Below are 16,643 nucleotides of genomic sequence, written 5' to 3'. Positions count from 1 at the left end.
AGAACAATGTCGTACTTCTATTGGTAGATCTATGAAATTGCAAACGTTATGATTATAAGCAGATTTCAACTAGAAATTTCATTTATAAAACAGAAATTAAGTGAGGTGATCAGCCAAGATAGCAGTGGTTCAGTGGATAAGGATGCAGATGTTAGGTGTGGAGGTCCCTGCTGATAAGTTTTTTTTTCAACAAATTTGCTACTTTTTTTTACACTGCGGTAACTGCTCTATTAGTCTAAGAGTATCTCGATATCATGATTTTACACTTGCTTGGATTTTGCTTTATAACTTTGTCGCTGTAACTCTATTGCTATGCAAACTATCAAAGGCACTGCTATGATGATCAGCCTATGTACATACCAATTTTCAAGTTATTTCTATACTCAGTTTACCCTGTAGTTTGATCTTTTTTTTAATGTGAATAAACGTTCACAACTCCTTGATTATTCCTCAGATTCACAACAAACTTGGTACGTGAATCCACCATTACATGCTATTCATTTGTGCCAAAGATCGAGGCAATTGAGATACACATTTGCATCTTATAGCAATTTTTGCAAGTGTGCGAAAAGAAATCGAAGCCCCCACAGCCCCAGTGTGGCATAAGTCATGATAAGAAGAAAAAAAAACAAAGAAATTAAAACAAAATTTTGAACGCCAATATCTTGCAAATGGCTGTTGCAAATTTAATCGAATTTGCCGTGTGGCATTCCCTACCTGGGGGACAGCTATAATGCAAAAATAGTGTGCTTTGGAGAAGAGGCCATGGAGCTATGCATGCATGAAAAAGCTGTTTTCTTTCTTCCTGTTAATATCACGGTGTGGTCGCCGACTTTCTTGGCTGCCTGACACACTACCATGTGTCTTGATCATGGTGTGGTCACTGGCTTTCTTGGCCGCACAACACACTACCATGTGTCTTGATAACACAGAACCAATTAATATTTTTTTTAAATGTGAATACAATGTGTGTTTTAGGACATCCCTTTAATTTAAAAGGGTCACATTTGGGTCAGATCCGAGTCTTACTCAGATTACTATCTGATTTTAACTCCAACACTTAGGTAAAGCTGTTATTCCTTGCAGAGACATAACAATACATAAACCTTCAATATAACTACAAAACCAGACAGCAATAAATAGACTACATGAGAATACAGTAATAAATAACTAGTACAATTTGGTACCAAAAAGTTCAAAAATTACAAACATGACAATAAACATTAATTATGAAAGCAATTTAAATGTGACTGGATTTTGTAAAACGATCCAAATTGCACATTAGAAGTGTCAAGATAAATGCTTTAAAGAATTTATGTCAGCATAACTTGCCAAGGATGGCAAGCACACGTATGAAATTTACACAAGATATGCATCAATCTATTAGCTTTCATTCAGACTACTTCCAGTACTTGTAGCTGCTTGTAGAGTTTCCCGCCAAATGAGATAGAAAATCTGAGAAGTTGGATGAGTGAAGTAGTATCACAAGTGCTCACAAAGGGGAGGAGTGTGGGCAAGAGATATAGACTTCACAATATGGAGACAGACCACGATTGGAGTCCAGATACGAGATTATAGGGCTGTGCTGGCTTCCTAGTGGCTGATATGTGGCAAAAGCAACAGAAAAATCATTTGGCCAACATTATCAGACCATCCACCACTAAACCACTGGTTCTTGCCAAGCCAGACCATTCACAAGGCCATAAACTGCTTGAGCTCTCCACACTACCCAGAAAAGATGTCTGTTAAACCAGCCTCGAGTAGTTTGAACAGTACTGAAGGTCAAAACTAGTAGTACAATAATGTAGCTAGCTATCCACTGGTGGTGTTAGTTTGATTTTGCCTGATGTGCGATTTGGATTGGTTTTGTAAAGTGTCATGAAGGGAAGCTGGTGCACTGTTCCACTATGTAAAAGATACACTGTGAGAATTTATAAGATTGTACTGACGTGGAGACACAAAAAATGGCTTAATACTAGCCTGTGATAATGCATTTAAGTACTACTAGTGGGATACATTTAGTATGAAGCATGACAGAAGCAAAACAAATTTGGGTGAGTTATTGAGTGGCAGCAACCAAACACTGATAATACGTACTTCAATAGATGATCATGATCTTGGGGATTTAAATTCATAATCAGACAAACAGCTCTTTACTAGCAGACATTGTGAAACATTTTGAGTCAGAAAGGGACCCCACACAGGTAGAGCGTAATACAGGTGAGAAAAGACAAGACAATTTAAGAAATTGAGTGTTCATGGCCTGCTGGATCACTGACACTGACCCAGATTCAACCCTGTACCATATGCTTAAGTGAAACAATGGCATTTGCAGGCCACCATGACTACAGTAGGTCTTAAGTACAATCTAAAGACCATTGTATATTAGTTTTCAATGTTCATTATATTGTCTCTAGTGTATAGTGCAAATATTAGTTTTGTTGAGAGAAATTTTGACAAATCAAATGATTGAACTTTTTTATGAGTGTAGTTTTGATGAAATGTTTCAACATTGTATAAGCGAATACACTAAATGAGAAATCTTGAGAGAAAATTTTTCACAAAATTACATTGCAAATCATTACATTCATCAAAATTGTTCTCAACTTTTGTACTACAAAGATGTATTACTACATAAGTTATTTATGTAGATACCTGGTACATAGCAGATTTCTTATAATGAAATAACCTCATTAATAATCAAAAGATAAAGTATACTATGCATGTTAAATTAATATCTACTGACAAAATATTATGCCACAGAAAACATGGCAGCATAGAGGAACCTCTTACAGCTGCTCAACAATCAAAAGCTGCTAGCATTGCGGCAGATAAAGTGACTGAAAAAGATGGAGGAGCAGTAACTGAAAGAAAGCACTTTCCATTAAATGTGAATCGGCTTGGATACATTGTGTTCTCTGTAAGTTATCCTCCTTAAAGTACTAAAATACGTAATAAATAACCTTGAAATTTTTTCAGAGTGATCTAACTAGATTTTCTGGGAGTATCAAATATCCGCTACCCAGCAAGAAAGCAGTAGCATTGAAAGTGGGCAAGGGAGGAAATGGCATAGTTTTCCTGATATTTCATAGTGGAAAAGAATATGCCGTGAAGAAGGTCAGAATGTATAAATTATGATGTGGTCTTGGTTTTAATTAAAAAGTCACCGCACTGTCAAAGCAATGCAAGTGGTTGATGTATGTATGTGTACAGTATGAATGTGCTGCTTTTAATGTTAAGGATTAAACACCTGTATTGCCTTACTTTTGTACATAACTTTACAGCACATAATACAGGTTTTTGAAACATAGCACATTATATGGAAATCTCATGTTCAAGATGTTGTATTTCACATCATTAAAATTTACAACATTTTCCATTGTGTGTAGCCTTCTTTTGTTTTTCATTACTGAAGCTGTTCACTAGCTAGCACATCAGGTACTTGTTCAAATACTTGTTTATTGTTTACCAATAACAGCTTGGTCAGCTACCTAACACCTGGGTATACACTTGTTAGAAAGGGTAATAACTTTTTAAGGACATGCCCTTTTTACAGCTTGGCTGTTTTACATGTGTATTTTACTTTTGTATATTATATACCCAAACACTGCAGCTTTAAAGTTTGTTTTCTCCCCACATACGTACATGCATGGGAAAGACAGATGTTACAATTGAACTGTATTGCATAAATTATTTAATTGGTTAATATTTTTGTAATAATCTCATAGAGTGCACTTTTCTGATTACCTCCAATGCAATATGCATAGAATGCTGTAGAATAGTGTGTATATGTAGATTCCAAAGATACATTTATGAAATGACAAACTTGTTATATACTAGAGCATTAATATATGTTACTGAATTTGACAAAACAAGGCTTCGACGCACAAAGCTTCGTTAGGAGATATGGCGATTTTAAGTAATCATTGTGTAATAACTTCCCAGTGCCTACAGCTGTGCAAGCAAAATTTGCACCAATTATTCATCTATTTACTAGCTATCAGTGAGTGGGTGTATTAATTTCTGATACCCAAGATTTGCCCTGTTTTGGGAAACTTTTTTTGAGCGGGTTATAGTATCACAGGTAGCAGTAATAGGGTGGGAGGGTGGGGGTGGTGGGTGGGCTTAATATAGGGGTATAAAATGAAGTAAAAAGACGAATGGAATTCAGAGGCCAAGTTTGGGCCCTCCATGGCCCCCCATGGCTCTCAAATCTCTCCAAATTGACTGAGAACACTATTGGCGAGCTCTCTGTGAAGTCCCAGCTCACCACACACCATTATCACAAAGCCATGACCATTTAATGGCGCCTCGTGGCTTTGACAAGGTCGGAAGAAAGCTGCTACAGAAACCAGACTTGCCAGTCCTGAAGGAATTACAGTGTGGAATATGATAGTGTGTTAGACCAGCAATCCATTTCTGGTAAAAACGTAAGTTTGATTTTGTGTGTGTGGAAGCCTTGTTATATGAAAACCGGTCACATATTGTATAATGTAAAGTAAGCTGAGCAGCTGATAAACAGTGGTTACAGGGGCATGTCCATGTTTCCAGATTTGGTAATGAGTTATAAGTGCAGGGTTTTCCCCAGATGTGACAGATTTTTAACATTAAAATGCTTTAAAATTTACTACATTCATGGTTTCATAGGTAGTATATAAGCTATTTTTAAGACATCGTTTGTTCGCTTCAAGTCACAAATGTTAATATGGTACATGGCTGGTCAGATATCGTAGTCACCCAACTGTACATATCATTTCAATGAAAACAATTTAGCTGCTAACTTGTTTAAGTTACTCTTATAATTATTTATATTATTCTTTAATATATGGCATTCTCTAATGACTGTTTTATTACAGTAGTTTTGACTGCTCTATTAGAATACAGCTTACAGCTCTATTAGAGTATCTCGACCTTTTTAAAGGCATACCCTTGGCCTTGCTCTCCATTAATATGCATTTTGAGGAATCAATGTGATTCCTAATGCACTGGAGCTATGCTACCATGCCTTGTTCCCATTTACCCTGTACATTTGTACTGCCAAACTAAGATAGTTTGGTGTTCCTGCTGCAAAACCACAAGATACTGCAAAATTTCAGAGGGGGGCTCCCCTCCCTGTAATTCTGTAACTGTCACTGCAATTTCTTTTGAACCACAGGAGGTTTGAGGTATAATGTTTAACCTATATGTACTGATATTCCTATTAGCAGTTTGAAATTTGCTGTGCATTTTAAGAGCATATTAATTTTAGGTAAAAATTAGGTGCAAATTCAATAGACAATTGTTTGTATAAAAGGGCAATTGAGTTTTAAGTATATTTTTGTACATTGTGCAAAAAGAAGATAAGTGTGGGTTCTGGAACAAACAAATTAATAAGGAAGGAATTCAGGGAACTTAGGAGGTTCATATATGACAGGGTCTGGGAAAACCGGCCTTATCGCCCATGAAAGCAGATTTAATTTTTCACAAAGAACACAAAGCTACATTAATAAACTATCAAATTTCATAATCAAGACTTGAGTGGTCTGCTTTTGCTGGCTGCTTTTGCCAAGCACAGTGGTGATCTGTATGAGCAGTCTGGGACCCTAATGGAGCTCTGGCCATGGCTGTGTGTGGCTGTACAGCTCCATGGTGTTGAATAAAGACCAGTGTTGTAAATTTTCTTTCATTTTAGCCAGTTTTGAGACATGAATGGCTCTTAGCATGGCCTAATTGCCTTCCTCTTTAATTTTTTAAACAGTCCCTTACCTGCCTCTGGTCCTCTTCCTCCCACCCTTTTTGGAGCTCACTTGGTAGAGTCAACATTAAGTTAAAACCTGTCTAAAATGGTGGTAAACATAGGGTTGGCTACTTCTACTGTGGATTCTTGTGAAAGTAAGCAATTGGTGCAAAACATGTGGAAATTTGGTACACGTAGCTTCTGCCATTGACGAGCTACAACATGCTGAATACTTTAAACCGACATTTCTCAATACTTTTAATAGGCAATAAGACTGGTTTTCCCAGACTGGGTCATATACTTGAATGCACACAAGATGTCTGCTTGAATGTGGTATGTGAGATGCCAATGGTAGAGAGTGTTTGCAGTGTAAAAACAACATTTTCATTTGTAGAAGGCTCTTGAAACAATGTTGCACGAAAATCAACCCTTTCTTTCTTCCTGTTAATACTCATGCTGGCTTTCCTGGTCACATGACACTACCATCTGTCTTGACCATGATTGTGTTTATATACACTTCTAGACTGTGTACAGGGCAAATGAGATAAGAATACATTCCCAACTTGATCATCCCAATTTGGTCAACCTTGACGCTGTTCTAGTTGGAGAGGAACATGAACGACATAGAGGAAAGTTTTATGCTTTCTGCTTCATGACAAAATGTGACATGGATCTACGAAGTGTGATCTCCACCAAACAACATGGCTGCCTTAAGCACCTCAAGATGCAACTTGTTGAACAACGTAACCTTTGGGAGGTGGTTGTTGTTAATATAAAGTACATTCTGAGGTCCCTTTTGAAAGCATTGGAATATATGCACAATTTAGGACTGGTTCATAGGGATGTCAAAGGTATGACAAGACCAGTGCCATATTGTGGATATTTTATAAACAGTATCTATATCTTCTAGCCAGTAACATACTATTGAAGATGCAGTGTCCATGTACCAAACCATTGATGTGCTCATGCCCTCAGAAGTATTTAGTCAAGTTGAGTGATTTTGATTCTTCCACCATTGTCCCCGGTTTTGGACTAAAGATTGAGCCACATCAGATGATTCGATATGCCAGTGTGCTCCCATTAGGAACAATGGGATACCGAGCACCTGAAGTATGCTAAACTAGGATCTGACTTATGTATATAAATCTTAGCTATTCTGTTTTGTAATCAGAGGCTTGTAAACTATATGCTTACTTATTGTGTTTAGCATGGTGGCAATTATGCCAGCAGTGTTAAGGGCAAGCTTATATATATAATTATATAGATTACTTTGGAAAAAAACATTTTGATGATGCATGAATATGTTACAGGATTTGCAAAAAGGGGTCTTCCACACACATCAAATTTACCAACTTTGACAATCCTAGACAGGAAAAAGCTAATGTCTTGAAATTCAGTCAGCAGTGAGTACCAACATAGCTTAATGTATAAAGAAAATTTCAGGTTTATATATGTTGCTTGAACACTAAGTTATGGTCTTTGAAGTTCATAGAATTGGATGTGTATGGAAGACCCCTTTTTGCAAATCCAGTCACATAATAGTGTTGTACTGCAACTTCATCCCATGTTGCCATATACGAGTCTTTAAATTTAACTTTCTAAAAAATTTATGGACTGTATTTGCTACACTCTAGGTATCCATGCATCTAGTAATATCTGGACCATATGAAGTTCTGTATACCACTGCCGTGGATATATGGTCTTTTGGATGTTTGCTGCTCAACATGTTGATTGGTAAAAATGGTCCACTGAAGCAAAGAGGGGTAAGTGTCTATGTATTTGTGATAAAGCAGTTTGTAATAGCTTTGTCAACATTGTGTGTACTTCTTTAAATAACTCTGTGTTTACTTGTAGGAAGCTTCATTATTACTTTCTGCACAAGAGCAGCCATACTCCAAGGAACTTTTCCATAAAATCATTAAGGTGAAACATTCTATAATGTTTACCTTAAGTGATGTATAACATATGCATAATGATAATAAATTCTCATATGTATGTACATGTGGAAAAGGGAAAGAAAAATAATATATTCTAAAACGAACTAGGGGAAATCTACATATTCAGTACCATGAAACGACAAATGCAAACTATAACTAACCATGACTACAGCAAAGAAAGTACTGTAACAACTACTATATGAGGAAAAGGTAAAGTCACCATTATCACCTTACAGAGCCCTATATCATAAAATCATCCTGTGGTTTTGTCTGTCCATAAACATACAGAAAAATGTTAAATAATAGTTAGATGTCAAGAACCAGGGTTCTACAGGATTTAAAAACTCAAAGGTCCTGAGCAAGCACAGCGAGGGCACTACTAAGGGCCTGAGGGTTTTCTAAATCCTGTAGAACACAGTGGTTCTTGATGTCTAACTTATTTAGACTACAACTTGTTAATGTAACACTTTCACACCTCAGATCAAAGGAATTCTTTATGCTACAAATGTGATGTGGCACACCTAGCAGTGCAACATCCAGATGTTGTACTGCAAAGTGTGCTGACAACTCGTTACTTCATTCCACAAACTGTACAGTTTTAATGCTTCTTACTATTGAATACTGTAGTAAAAAGGATATAAAACCTATATGAGCAAGATGCACTTTACATTGTGGGTTTTAGTGATCTCCTGTGGCTTACAATTGAGCCTCCTGTGGCTCTCAATTGAGACCAACTGAATCCCACAATCAAAACTGTCTCTTGGTGATAATATAAATTACTTTTGAAAACCTTACATAGTAAGTACTAGTGTTATAGTAAGAGCTGATATGAAACTTTGATATAGTAACCACAATGATATACTCAACCACCTCAAAGATTCTTGGACAAATACCAGGCCACATTAAAGGCACCCTCAACCACATCAAAGGCATTTAACTTTAAAAAAATTGAATTTAGCAGCACAAAACTACTTTAAAAGTAACTTCAAACTACTTTAAAAAGTACCTTCAAAGGTTTAAAAGCTACTTTGAAGTGTAACATATTAGTTGCAACACTGGAAGTCGTGCATTGCCTTGATATGTATGTACTAGCCCTTGGGCGCGCAATGCACTCCCAGCATTACAGCACTCCAAGCATTACTTGTACCTTGAGTTGACAGCTGCTTGTAAAAGAGTAATGTATCGCTAATTACTACAAACAAGCCCTCTACACCTCCCTACATGGTGGTACCTCCAAGGGCCTCAACATGGCCGCTGCTACCCATTTAAGCACCCATGAGTTGCCAATGTTACAGGTGCGTGCTATGTTTCGAAGTACTGGACTACAACTCATTGTTGCTGTTGTTGTGGTTTGACAGCTGCTTTTAAACAAGAAATGTAGTGTTGATTAGTGCAAACAAGCCCATTACACCTCCCTCTAATTCAGTACCACATTTAAATGCATTTAAACGTTTTAATACCATGCATTGCCAATGTTACAGGCATGTAATTATCATGTTTCGTATCGCCTCAGATCTATTGGACATGAGCGTGGCTCTACAGGATTTAGAGACCACATTTTCAGCCAATCAAATTTCAGTATCAAACTTGTTGTAGTCTAAGTTCTCCTAGGCTATAATGCAACTACGTGTGCATATTGCATTTCCCTGCTAATAATACAACAATTCAAATTGACCATTGATGCTTTATATCATGATTTCATTGGATGATATTATGTAGAGCCTCTGTAGGCTGTAGTTGTTAGTAGGTAGAAGAAGGAAAATAAATGCTTCAGACATTTCAAATCAATACATTCCACTGTTTTATTAATAATTAATTGTTAATGATTACTTGATCCCAAGTCATCCAGTGGCGTAGCCAGACCCGGGCAAGCCAAGGCATTGCCCTGGCATCAAGTCACTTTGCCCTACCATCAGCTACCCACAGTAATTAAGGAGGTGGGCTGAATCACTATCACTTAACAAGAATAACTAACACAAATTACTGTGTGTCCACTTCGCCAATGCTTTCTTTTTGGCTGGCCACCAGTACCAGGTTTCCCCCTGGGATTTTACTATTCAATTGCGGTATTATATTAATGGCTAATAAAATAGAAACGAGACCACATGATTAAAACGCGGGTCAGCATTGTGACAAAGGACTAAAGACAGAATTTTTCTATACAGATAGGGGCAGTGTGTCTTCATGTTTGTAGTGAAGTGTGGACTGTGTGTTGAAAACCTTCATGATGAAAACTAGAATTGATGTGAAGTTATTAAATGTGGGAACCAGTTCAAGCTGTGTGCATGGATACTGTGGCTTAGTCTGATAGTTCAGATGGTATGGAGTACTTGTTTATAGTCAGCATTTACCTCTTTTTCCTGTTTGTAGACTGGTTATCTCCAGTTTAAAATCGTCACATGATGCGGCCTATAAGCGCTCCGTGCTTTCATTCAAATTCCCTGCTAGTCTGGTATTAAGACGCCATTGTATGTATGTGATAAGAGGATAGCTAGCTAGCGGTCGCAATTAGTAAGGTTATTATCTTGTAGGTAGAGTATATACGTAGGTAGTGGTGCACAACACATTTTAAAATATCTATTGATGTCCATATGAAGATGGACATGTGTATGTGTGTTGCACAAAGTTGAATGTCTTGCCCACCCAGTGCCTGGGCATGGCAAAAAATCTGACTATGACATTGATGTCATCTGCTGCTTATATGCCAACTAAACAAAGATCTTTGGTACACTGTGCCTTAGTTAATGCACACAAAACACGCTATACTTGTATTTTTCCATCAATTTTTTTTCTGGACAGCCACAGTATATCTAGTCATAATATATTGTGTCTGTCTCTATTGCTGCCGTCCACTTCATTTCTGTGTGTTAAAGTCTTGCATAGGCTTCAGAAGTAATATTGCATAAATGAAACATTATCAAAGAGAGTAGCTATCAATGGCATACTGAATAATCTTTTGTGTAATGTGCTGGTAATGTGTAATGAGTTTGTGTGTTCTGTTCTGTGTAATGTTCTGTAGGTTAATGAAGTACAGAAGTACTACAGTGACTTGCCAGAATTTGTTGATCTTGTTTACAAATGTCTGCAGGTAAGAAAGCTGCATATGCACATGCTATAGAAGATAAGCATTATTTGTATTAAATTTAAAAAATAACAACCATCAAGCAACTATTATTCAAATGTTCCAACACTCTGACACACAGCATACAACTGCTCAGTTCACTCTACTCTACTTGCAAACTTACAACTCCTTTTATACTTACAAAACTACATAAGGCTTCTGTACATGTCTAGAGAGTCATTACAAATACAACTATATGATTATCAGGCTTTAATTAATGTGCGGTCAACAAACAAAATCTGCACAAATAACACAATGTCTGCACATAATGAGTTTTGGGTGGACACATATGTCCTTGCAAAACCAATAGTGGTACCATAAAAGCTGATGTGTACATGTTTGTTTGTAGTGCTAACAATAACTGTCACTTAGTTGCTAGGAGATACTACATTTTCCCAATCCAAGGGTTTACCAATGCCACCTCCCCTTTGTGTACTGCTATCACCTGCAGCTGTAATGACCACAGCCTGGTGATATGTTGCAGCTACAGTAGGCCTCATAAAAAAACTTTACGTATCGTTATCGTATTATGCAGTAAATTAGTGTTAAGCAATGCGTAATTTATAGTAATAGTATTAAGTGATACGTAACAAAATTACGATTTATACAGTGGCGGATCCAGGATGTGGGATTTGGGACAAATCCCCCCCCCCCCCTCCCCCCCCACCTCACTTTATGGAAGAGCCATACTTCTAAAATACTAAACTTTATGTCAGGCCAAAATAAGCTTATAAAATTCACAGAAATATGCACAATTTACTAGCATTATTACAAATTCACCTAAAACCAAAGTGAACCGAAGCTAAACTAAACTAGCTATGAAATTGTCACCCAGCACCCTCGTGCGTACTAAGCGCCTCTAAAAATAATCATCGTGTTGCTGTTTAAGACATCCAGAGCTTTTTAAACAGCTTTTAAGACTTCACAACCATCTGAAGAGATATTTGCTGCTTCAAAATGCAGCAACTAACAAGAGAATCTGGGTCTCCCCAACCTTGGGCCTGTTTGTGCCCCTCCCCTTGCCAGGTCCTGGATTCGCCCCTGTTATACGTAAGGAGTTTACGGCAAGCTGCCGCTGATCTCAGTAGCAGAATTCGCCATTTTCGCTTATTCTACTGCAAAACCCATAGCCAATCTTTGTTACCGCCCTTGTAGTTACTGTCAAGAACACTCATTTCTTCATCGCTGCAAAGCATGTCAATTGTCACACTTATCACTGAGGTCTATTCTAATTGGTCTGCTTATTTTCGTCGCTGTGTCAGCCAGCTCAGCTGCAGAAGCCTTTTATTCGTTGCCACTCCTTCGTCATTGTTTTCCTGAAGTGCACAAGTAGCCAACCGTCTTCTACAGTTAGCATCACAGGAATCCGTTGTTCCTTTTGTATGAATACCTTAGGCCAATGAAACTTGATTAGCAGTTTTGCGTCATCGCCCGAATGCTTTTGAGACACCCGCATGGAATTTCATTATTGGTATTTCAGATCGAAATACTCTAATAGAACAGTCACTTTTACTCTAATAGAGCAATCAGCTATACTCTAATGGAAAAATCACTTGTTATAGATTAGTAACGTACTTTAGCTATTTAATGCAAGAGTAATCAGTGTAGATCTCACTGTTTTTTTTTGGCAGAAATCTTCATGTTTGGATGTGTGTTGTGCTTTTGGAAAAATAATGAATAATGAATAATAACCGCCCGCCCGCATCAAATTTTCAAAAATCTGAGCGAGAAACTGGTAATCAAGTTTCATTGGCCTTAAGTAACGGATCAAGGTAAATAATATTGTTTATTATGGTGATTATATTATTGTACGAATTTACTAGATTGTAACACTGTGGGTGGCGCTTTCAAATCTCCTGCTAGCTAGCTACGTGCAACACTTATTACTATCACTATGACAATGAACATTTTTTTAAATGTGTGGTGCACGCCCTTTTCAGCCGGCTTTACTTGATTGATCCATCTTGGGGAATGATCATTCCTGCAAGGAAAGAAACAACATGCATGGATTAGCATAAGATCTACAGTTGCATACGAGCCTTAGTATAGTGTGAACGATTAAATTTTTCTAATAAAAGGGTGTGACACCCATTTTGCTCACGAATATTCATCCCAAACGAACACCCTTGAGCAAAATGGATGCCACGCCCTTAAATTGATAGTTTTTATCGCTTGAATTCGCTCGAGACGACATTGCATTGGAGCAGTATGGTATGTATTTTTGCACTCACCATGCACTGCATCATTCAGGGCAGATCTAGGATTTATAAAGGGGGGGGCTAACTCAAGCAACTAATCTCTTGGGTAGAGGTAGCGAAGCATGCTGGAACTAGGGGGTCTGGGGGCATGCCCCCCCCAGGAAATTTTTGAAAAATAGATGCTAAAATACAGCAATTTTGAGACATTTCCACACAAAATTCATAATATTTTCTGCCTGTAGATATTTTATATACTGCCTTTAGATTATAAGTATGGCTCTCTGAAGCATTTTGTTAATGGAAAAGTTTGGGTAGGTTCAGACAACCAAGTACATGATGCACCCCCCTCACAATTGTACAACACTGAATAGGTGCATGTTAGAATAATAATGTTAAAAGTGAAAATTTTGAAATTTAACAATACAAGATTGAATCTGAGAGCATTTTCAATGGAAATTGCGTAGCTGAATTAAGTATTGCCATACATATTAACTACACAAGTAGATGAAGGAAGCCCTTTAAACAGACCAATGCACTTCATTGTATGTATAGGTGCAGGCAGATTTGGAAAAATTCTATAACAGAACCAACTATATGCTTCCAGTGAATGTTCTATTAGAGTAGTTAGCTGACTGCTCTATTAGAGTATCTCGATCTTGTACACCTCCAATGCTGATCCGGGTCCTTGTTGCATAAACTTTAGCATAAATCCACTGATAATACCTTGGAAAGATGTTTATAAGGTGGATTTATGAGTATTTGTATTATTAGTGATCATATAATTATGCTAAGACAAGATTTCATTATAATACTCAGCATATTGATCAAGTAAAGCCTAATAGTGAAGGGGGGGGCTTCAGCCCCCAAAGCACCCCCCCCCCTGGATCCGCCCCTGTCATTGTAATTTATGTTGTGCACTCACACTTTTTAGGGGTTTTGCACACTATTTAATAATAATAATAATAGTAATAATATTATTATTATGCAACGTACGCGTAATAGCTCGTGACACGATTCGTAATTAATAGTAATTTGACTTCCGTAATACGCATCGTGATACGATAGTAATATGATCTGAAACGTAAAGTTTTCAAATACTTATTAAATTGATGTATTGTGCATTTGTGTCTATGTTTCTATGCACACTGAGTTTAGATATGTATTCCAATAATGCACCTATCAATGTTAAGCCCCACTACCCCCCTCCCGGGCTTACTAGGGGATTAGTTGGGGATTTTGACCTGATTTGATCTGAAACTCTGCCCCACTAGTGGGGCATTTGACCGCTCGAAATTTTAGGCGTTTGTTTTAACTTGCAAGCTAAAGGTAGGCATTCCAGCCTGATTTTAAAATTTTGGAAAAATGGACTTTTTATATGCTCAATAGATAGAGTATTGATTGCCGATCTCAGAAATAATTATATAGTTTGTTGGGTTGGAATTAGCTACTTTGGCATGCACAGTGCTTTAAAACTGAAAATAGGTACATTTTTTTCTCCGAGTTTCCCCATGCATTTTAAAGGGAAAATGGCACAAATGAATCAGGAAGCCACCTAGATATCTGGACTATTTTGAAACTGCAGTTGCTTCTAGCTGCAAGTTTGTACATGCAATGAGAGTAACTTCAGGTCTTATCGGATTTCAGCGATCTTTGTATGCTTTGTGGTGAGCAAATATGTTTCACCTACTGCACACTTCTCAATACAATGGTGTATACCCATAAGCAAGTGGCTATCTCAAGTAAGCAAAAACATCAAGTTAACAGTTTATAAAGGTAAACAACTAAAGTGGAGGTGCCACAATGATGCAACAATACCTAAGGTGGGGTTGTGGTTTCAATTATGGCATTGCCACGGTTATGCTGACGTGACATTAAAGTGGTTTATACTTTGGAGCTGATGACACAGCCATCAGAAAATTGCTCTGGAGCTGAAAATTGCTAACCCGAGCGAAATAACTACGCACTTTAAAGTAAGCAACAGTGACTACCTTCCACCAAACAGTACGTTTTTTTAAGTTTTAAAGTATTCTACATACATTACAAGGCTTGAAAAGATTACAAAACAACACAAAACTTACTTGTATGTAACACGTACGACAAAACTGAGATTTTCATGATTATCAGCGTGTGGACAAAACCCACAGCGATTTCCATTCTCATTGGAGCTCGGACGACGGAGCAATCCCAAGTTAAACACGAGTTGTTATTTTGTGCCAGGGTTCTATTGGGGAATACATGGAAAAATTTTTAATAAAAAAAACTCGGATACTGGAATGCCTACTAAAGGAATTGACCTGTTTCCTAAAGTACCTAACAGCCATACTACATGGAGATTTGACCACTAGTCGTTCCCCCATGGGAGGAGAATTTGATTTTTCAAAAGCCAAATCCCCACCATTTCCCCCACTACGCCCGGGAGGGGGTAGGGGGGGGGGGGGGGGGGGGGGGGGATAACATTGATAGGTGCATAAATGCTAAGATAGTGTTAACAATTCATTTATTTATTACATATTAATTATTAGCATTGTACTAAATTGATGATTTGTTTGGATATGCTGCTGTAGGTAGATGTCCATTGCCGTCCTAGTGCAAGACAGCTGCTGCAATTAGATATTATGCAAAGCAAATAACATCTGTATAACATCTGTAGTTATATATACTTATAGGTACTGTTTAAGTAGTTTTCTAAGAAATACCACATGCACCATTACTTTGATATGCTGTTTTTGCAACTTTATTTAGCTATTTAGAAATATTTTTGGTAAAGATGTGAGTGGTGGTTTTCAGCAAAGTGTAAATACTCCCAGATATAGTGTGAAGTCAATGATACATGTATGTATATATTTTGTGTTGCAAGTCATTGTGTACAGGTACAAGCTGCTATCCATTTTGTGGCTTTAATGTCTTGTTTGAGCTTGAATGTGTTAGCAACTGCACAATTTATTAAATCCTGTTTAGATTTAAGGTCAATAAACAATGTTGGCCAATCAAATATTTCCACACGTACACACGCATGCTTATTGTAATGCAATAGAATACATGTATTATGGAGGAATTAGAGTTTAATGCAAGGAATAATTGGGTATGCGAAACATATGGAGGAACAATTGCTGCAATTGAAATTACCACTGACTGTTGGATCCTACTCTTTCTTCAGGTCTTTGAAAAAAATGTATCAGCATTAGCATTGCTTTAAAGCAAGAAAAACGTCATTGATTCCTTGTCAAGCAACATGCACTACACGTATCTATTCCTTTATCTGCACTGGAATTACATGAATGAAAATGAAGTTATAATTAATATAAAAATGTGCATTTCCACAAGTGATGATGGAATTTTTGAAATAAAATGCATACAGAATTTAAAAAAAAAACTGGAAGTGATATCAGCAACTACCAAGGTGCATTGACATCATCAATTGTTTTATATCCTTGAAGATGCCATATTAAGAGTGTCAAAGTGTTTTAGACAATGGCATACAAGCAGTTAGTTGGTATACAGAGAGAGTTCTTATCGTAAAAACTACAGGTATTTAAGTGAGCTCTTATGCTAAAGATGTGAGAGGTCATGGCAATCCATAGAATGTGACAATGGTTTGTAGCTGAATGCGTGATAAAGGCTTCATAGATTGATGTTTGGGAGTGGCAGTGACAGTGAAGAGCCAATGCCAG

The 16,643-nt window shown here is 37.3% G+C and overlaps 1 protein-coding gene across 2 annotated transcripts in view; it reads left to right on the top strand.

Annotated features, from left to right (window-relative positions):
• The window catches only part of LOC136246625 (uncharacterized), a 58,510-nt gene extending 42,757 nt beyond the window's left edge, over nucleotides 1-15,753 (top strand). For both annotated transcript variants that reach the window (XM_066038158.1, XM_066038157.1), the window contains 8 exons: nucleotides 2,764-2,920; nucleotides 2,980-3,117; nucleotides 6,240-6,567; nucleotides 6,627-6,826; nucleotides 7,351-7,479; nucleotides 7,571-7,639; nucleotides 10,673-10,741; nucleotides 15,537-15,753. In XM_066038158.1, coding sequence (XP_065894230.1) covers nucleotides 2,764-2,920; nucleotides 2,980-3,117; nucleotides 6,240-6,567; nucleotides 6,627-6,826; nucleotides 7,351-7,479; nucleotides 7,571-7,639; nucleotides 10,673-10,741; nucleotides 15,537-15,602 — 1,156 coding nt within the window. In that variant the 3' untranslated portion in view covers nucleotides 15,603-15,753. The remainder of the gene's footprint in view (nucleotides 1-2,763; nucleotides 2,921-2,979; nucleotides 3,118-6,239; nucleotides 6,568-6,626; nucleotides 6,827-7,350; nucleotides 7,480-7,570; nucleotides 7,640-10,672; nucleotides 10,742-15,536) is intronic.
• Nucleotides 15,754-16,643: the final 890 nt, after the last annotated feature.

The sequence above is a fragment of the Dysidea avara genome, chromosome 2, assembly GCF_963678975.1.
Source record: "Dysidea avara chromosome 2, odDysAvar1.4, whole genome shotgun sequence".
Lineage (NCBI taxonomy): Eukaryota > Metazoa > Porifera > Demospongiae > Dictyoceratida > Dysideidae > Dysidea > Dysidea avara.
This window is presented reverse-complemented; position numbering and strand designations above follow the sequence as displayed.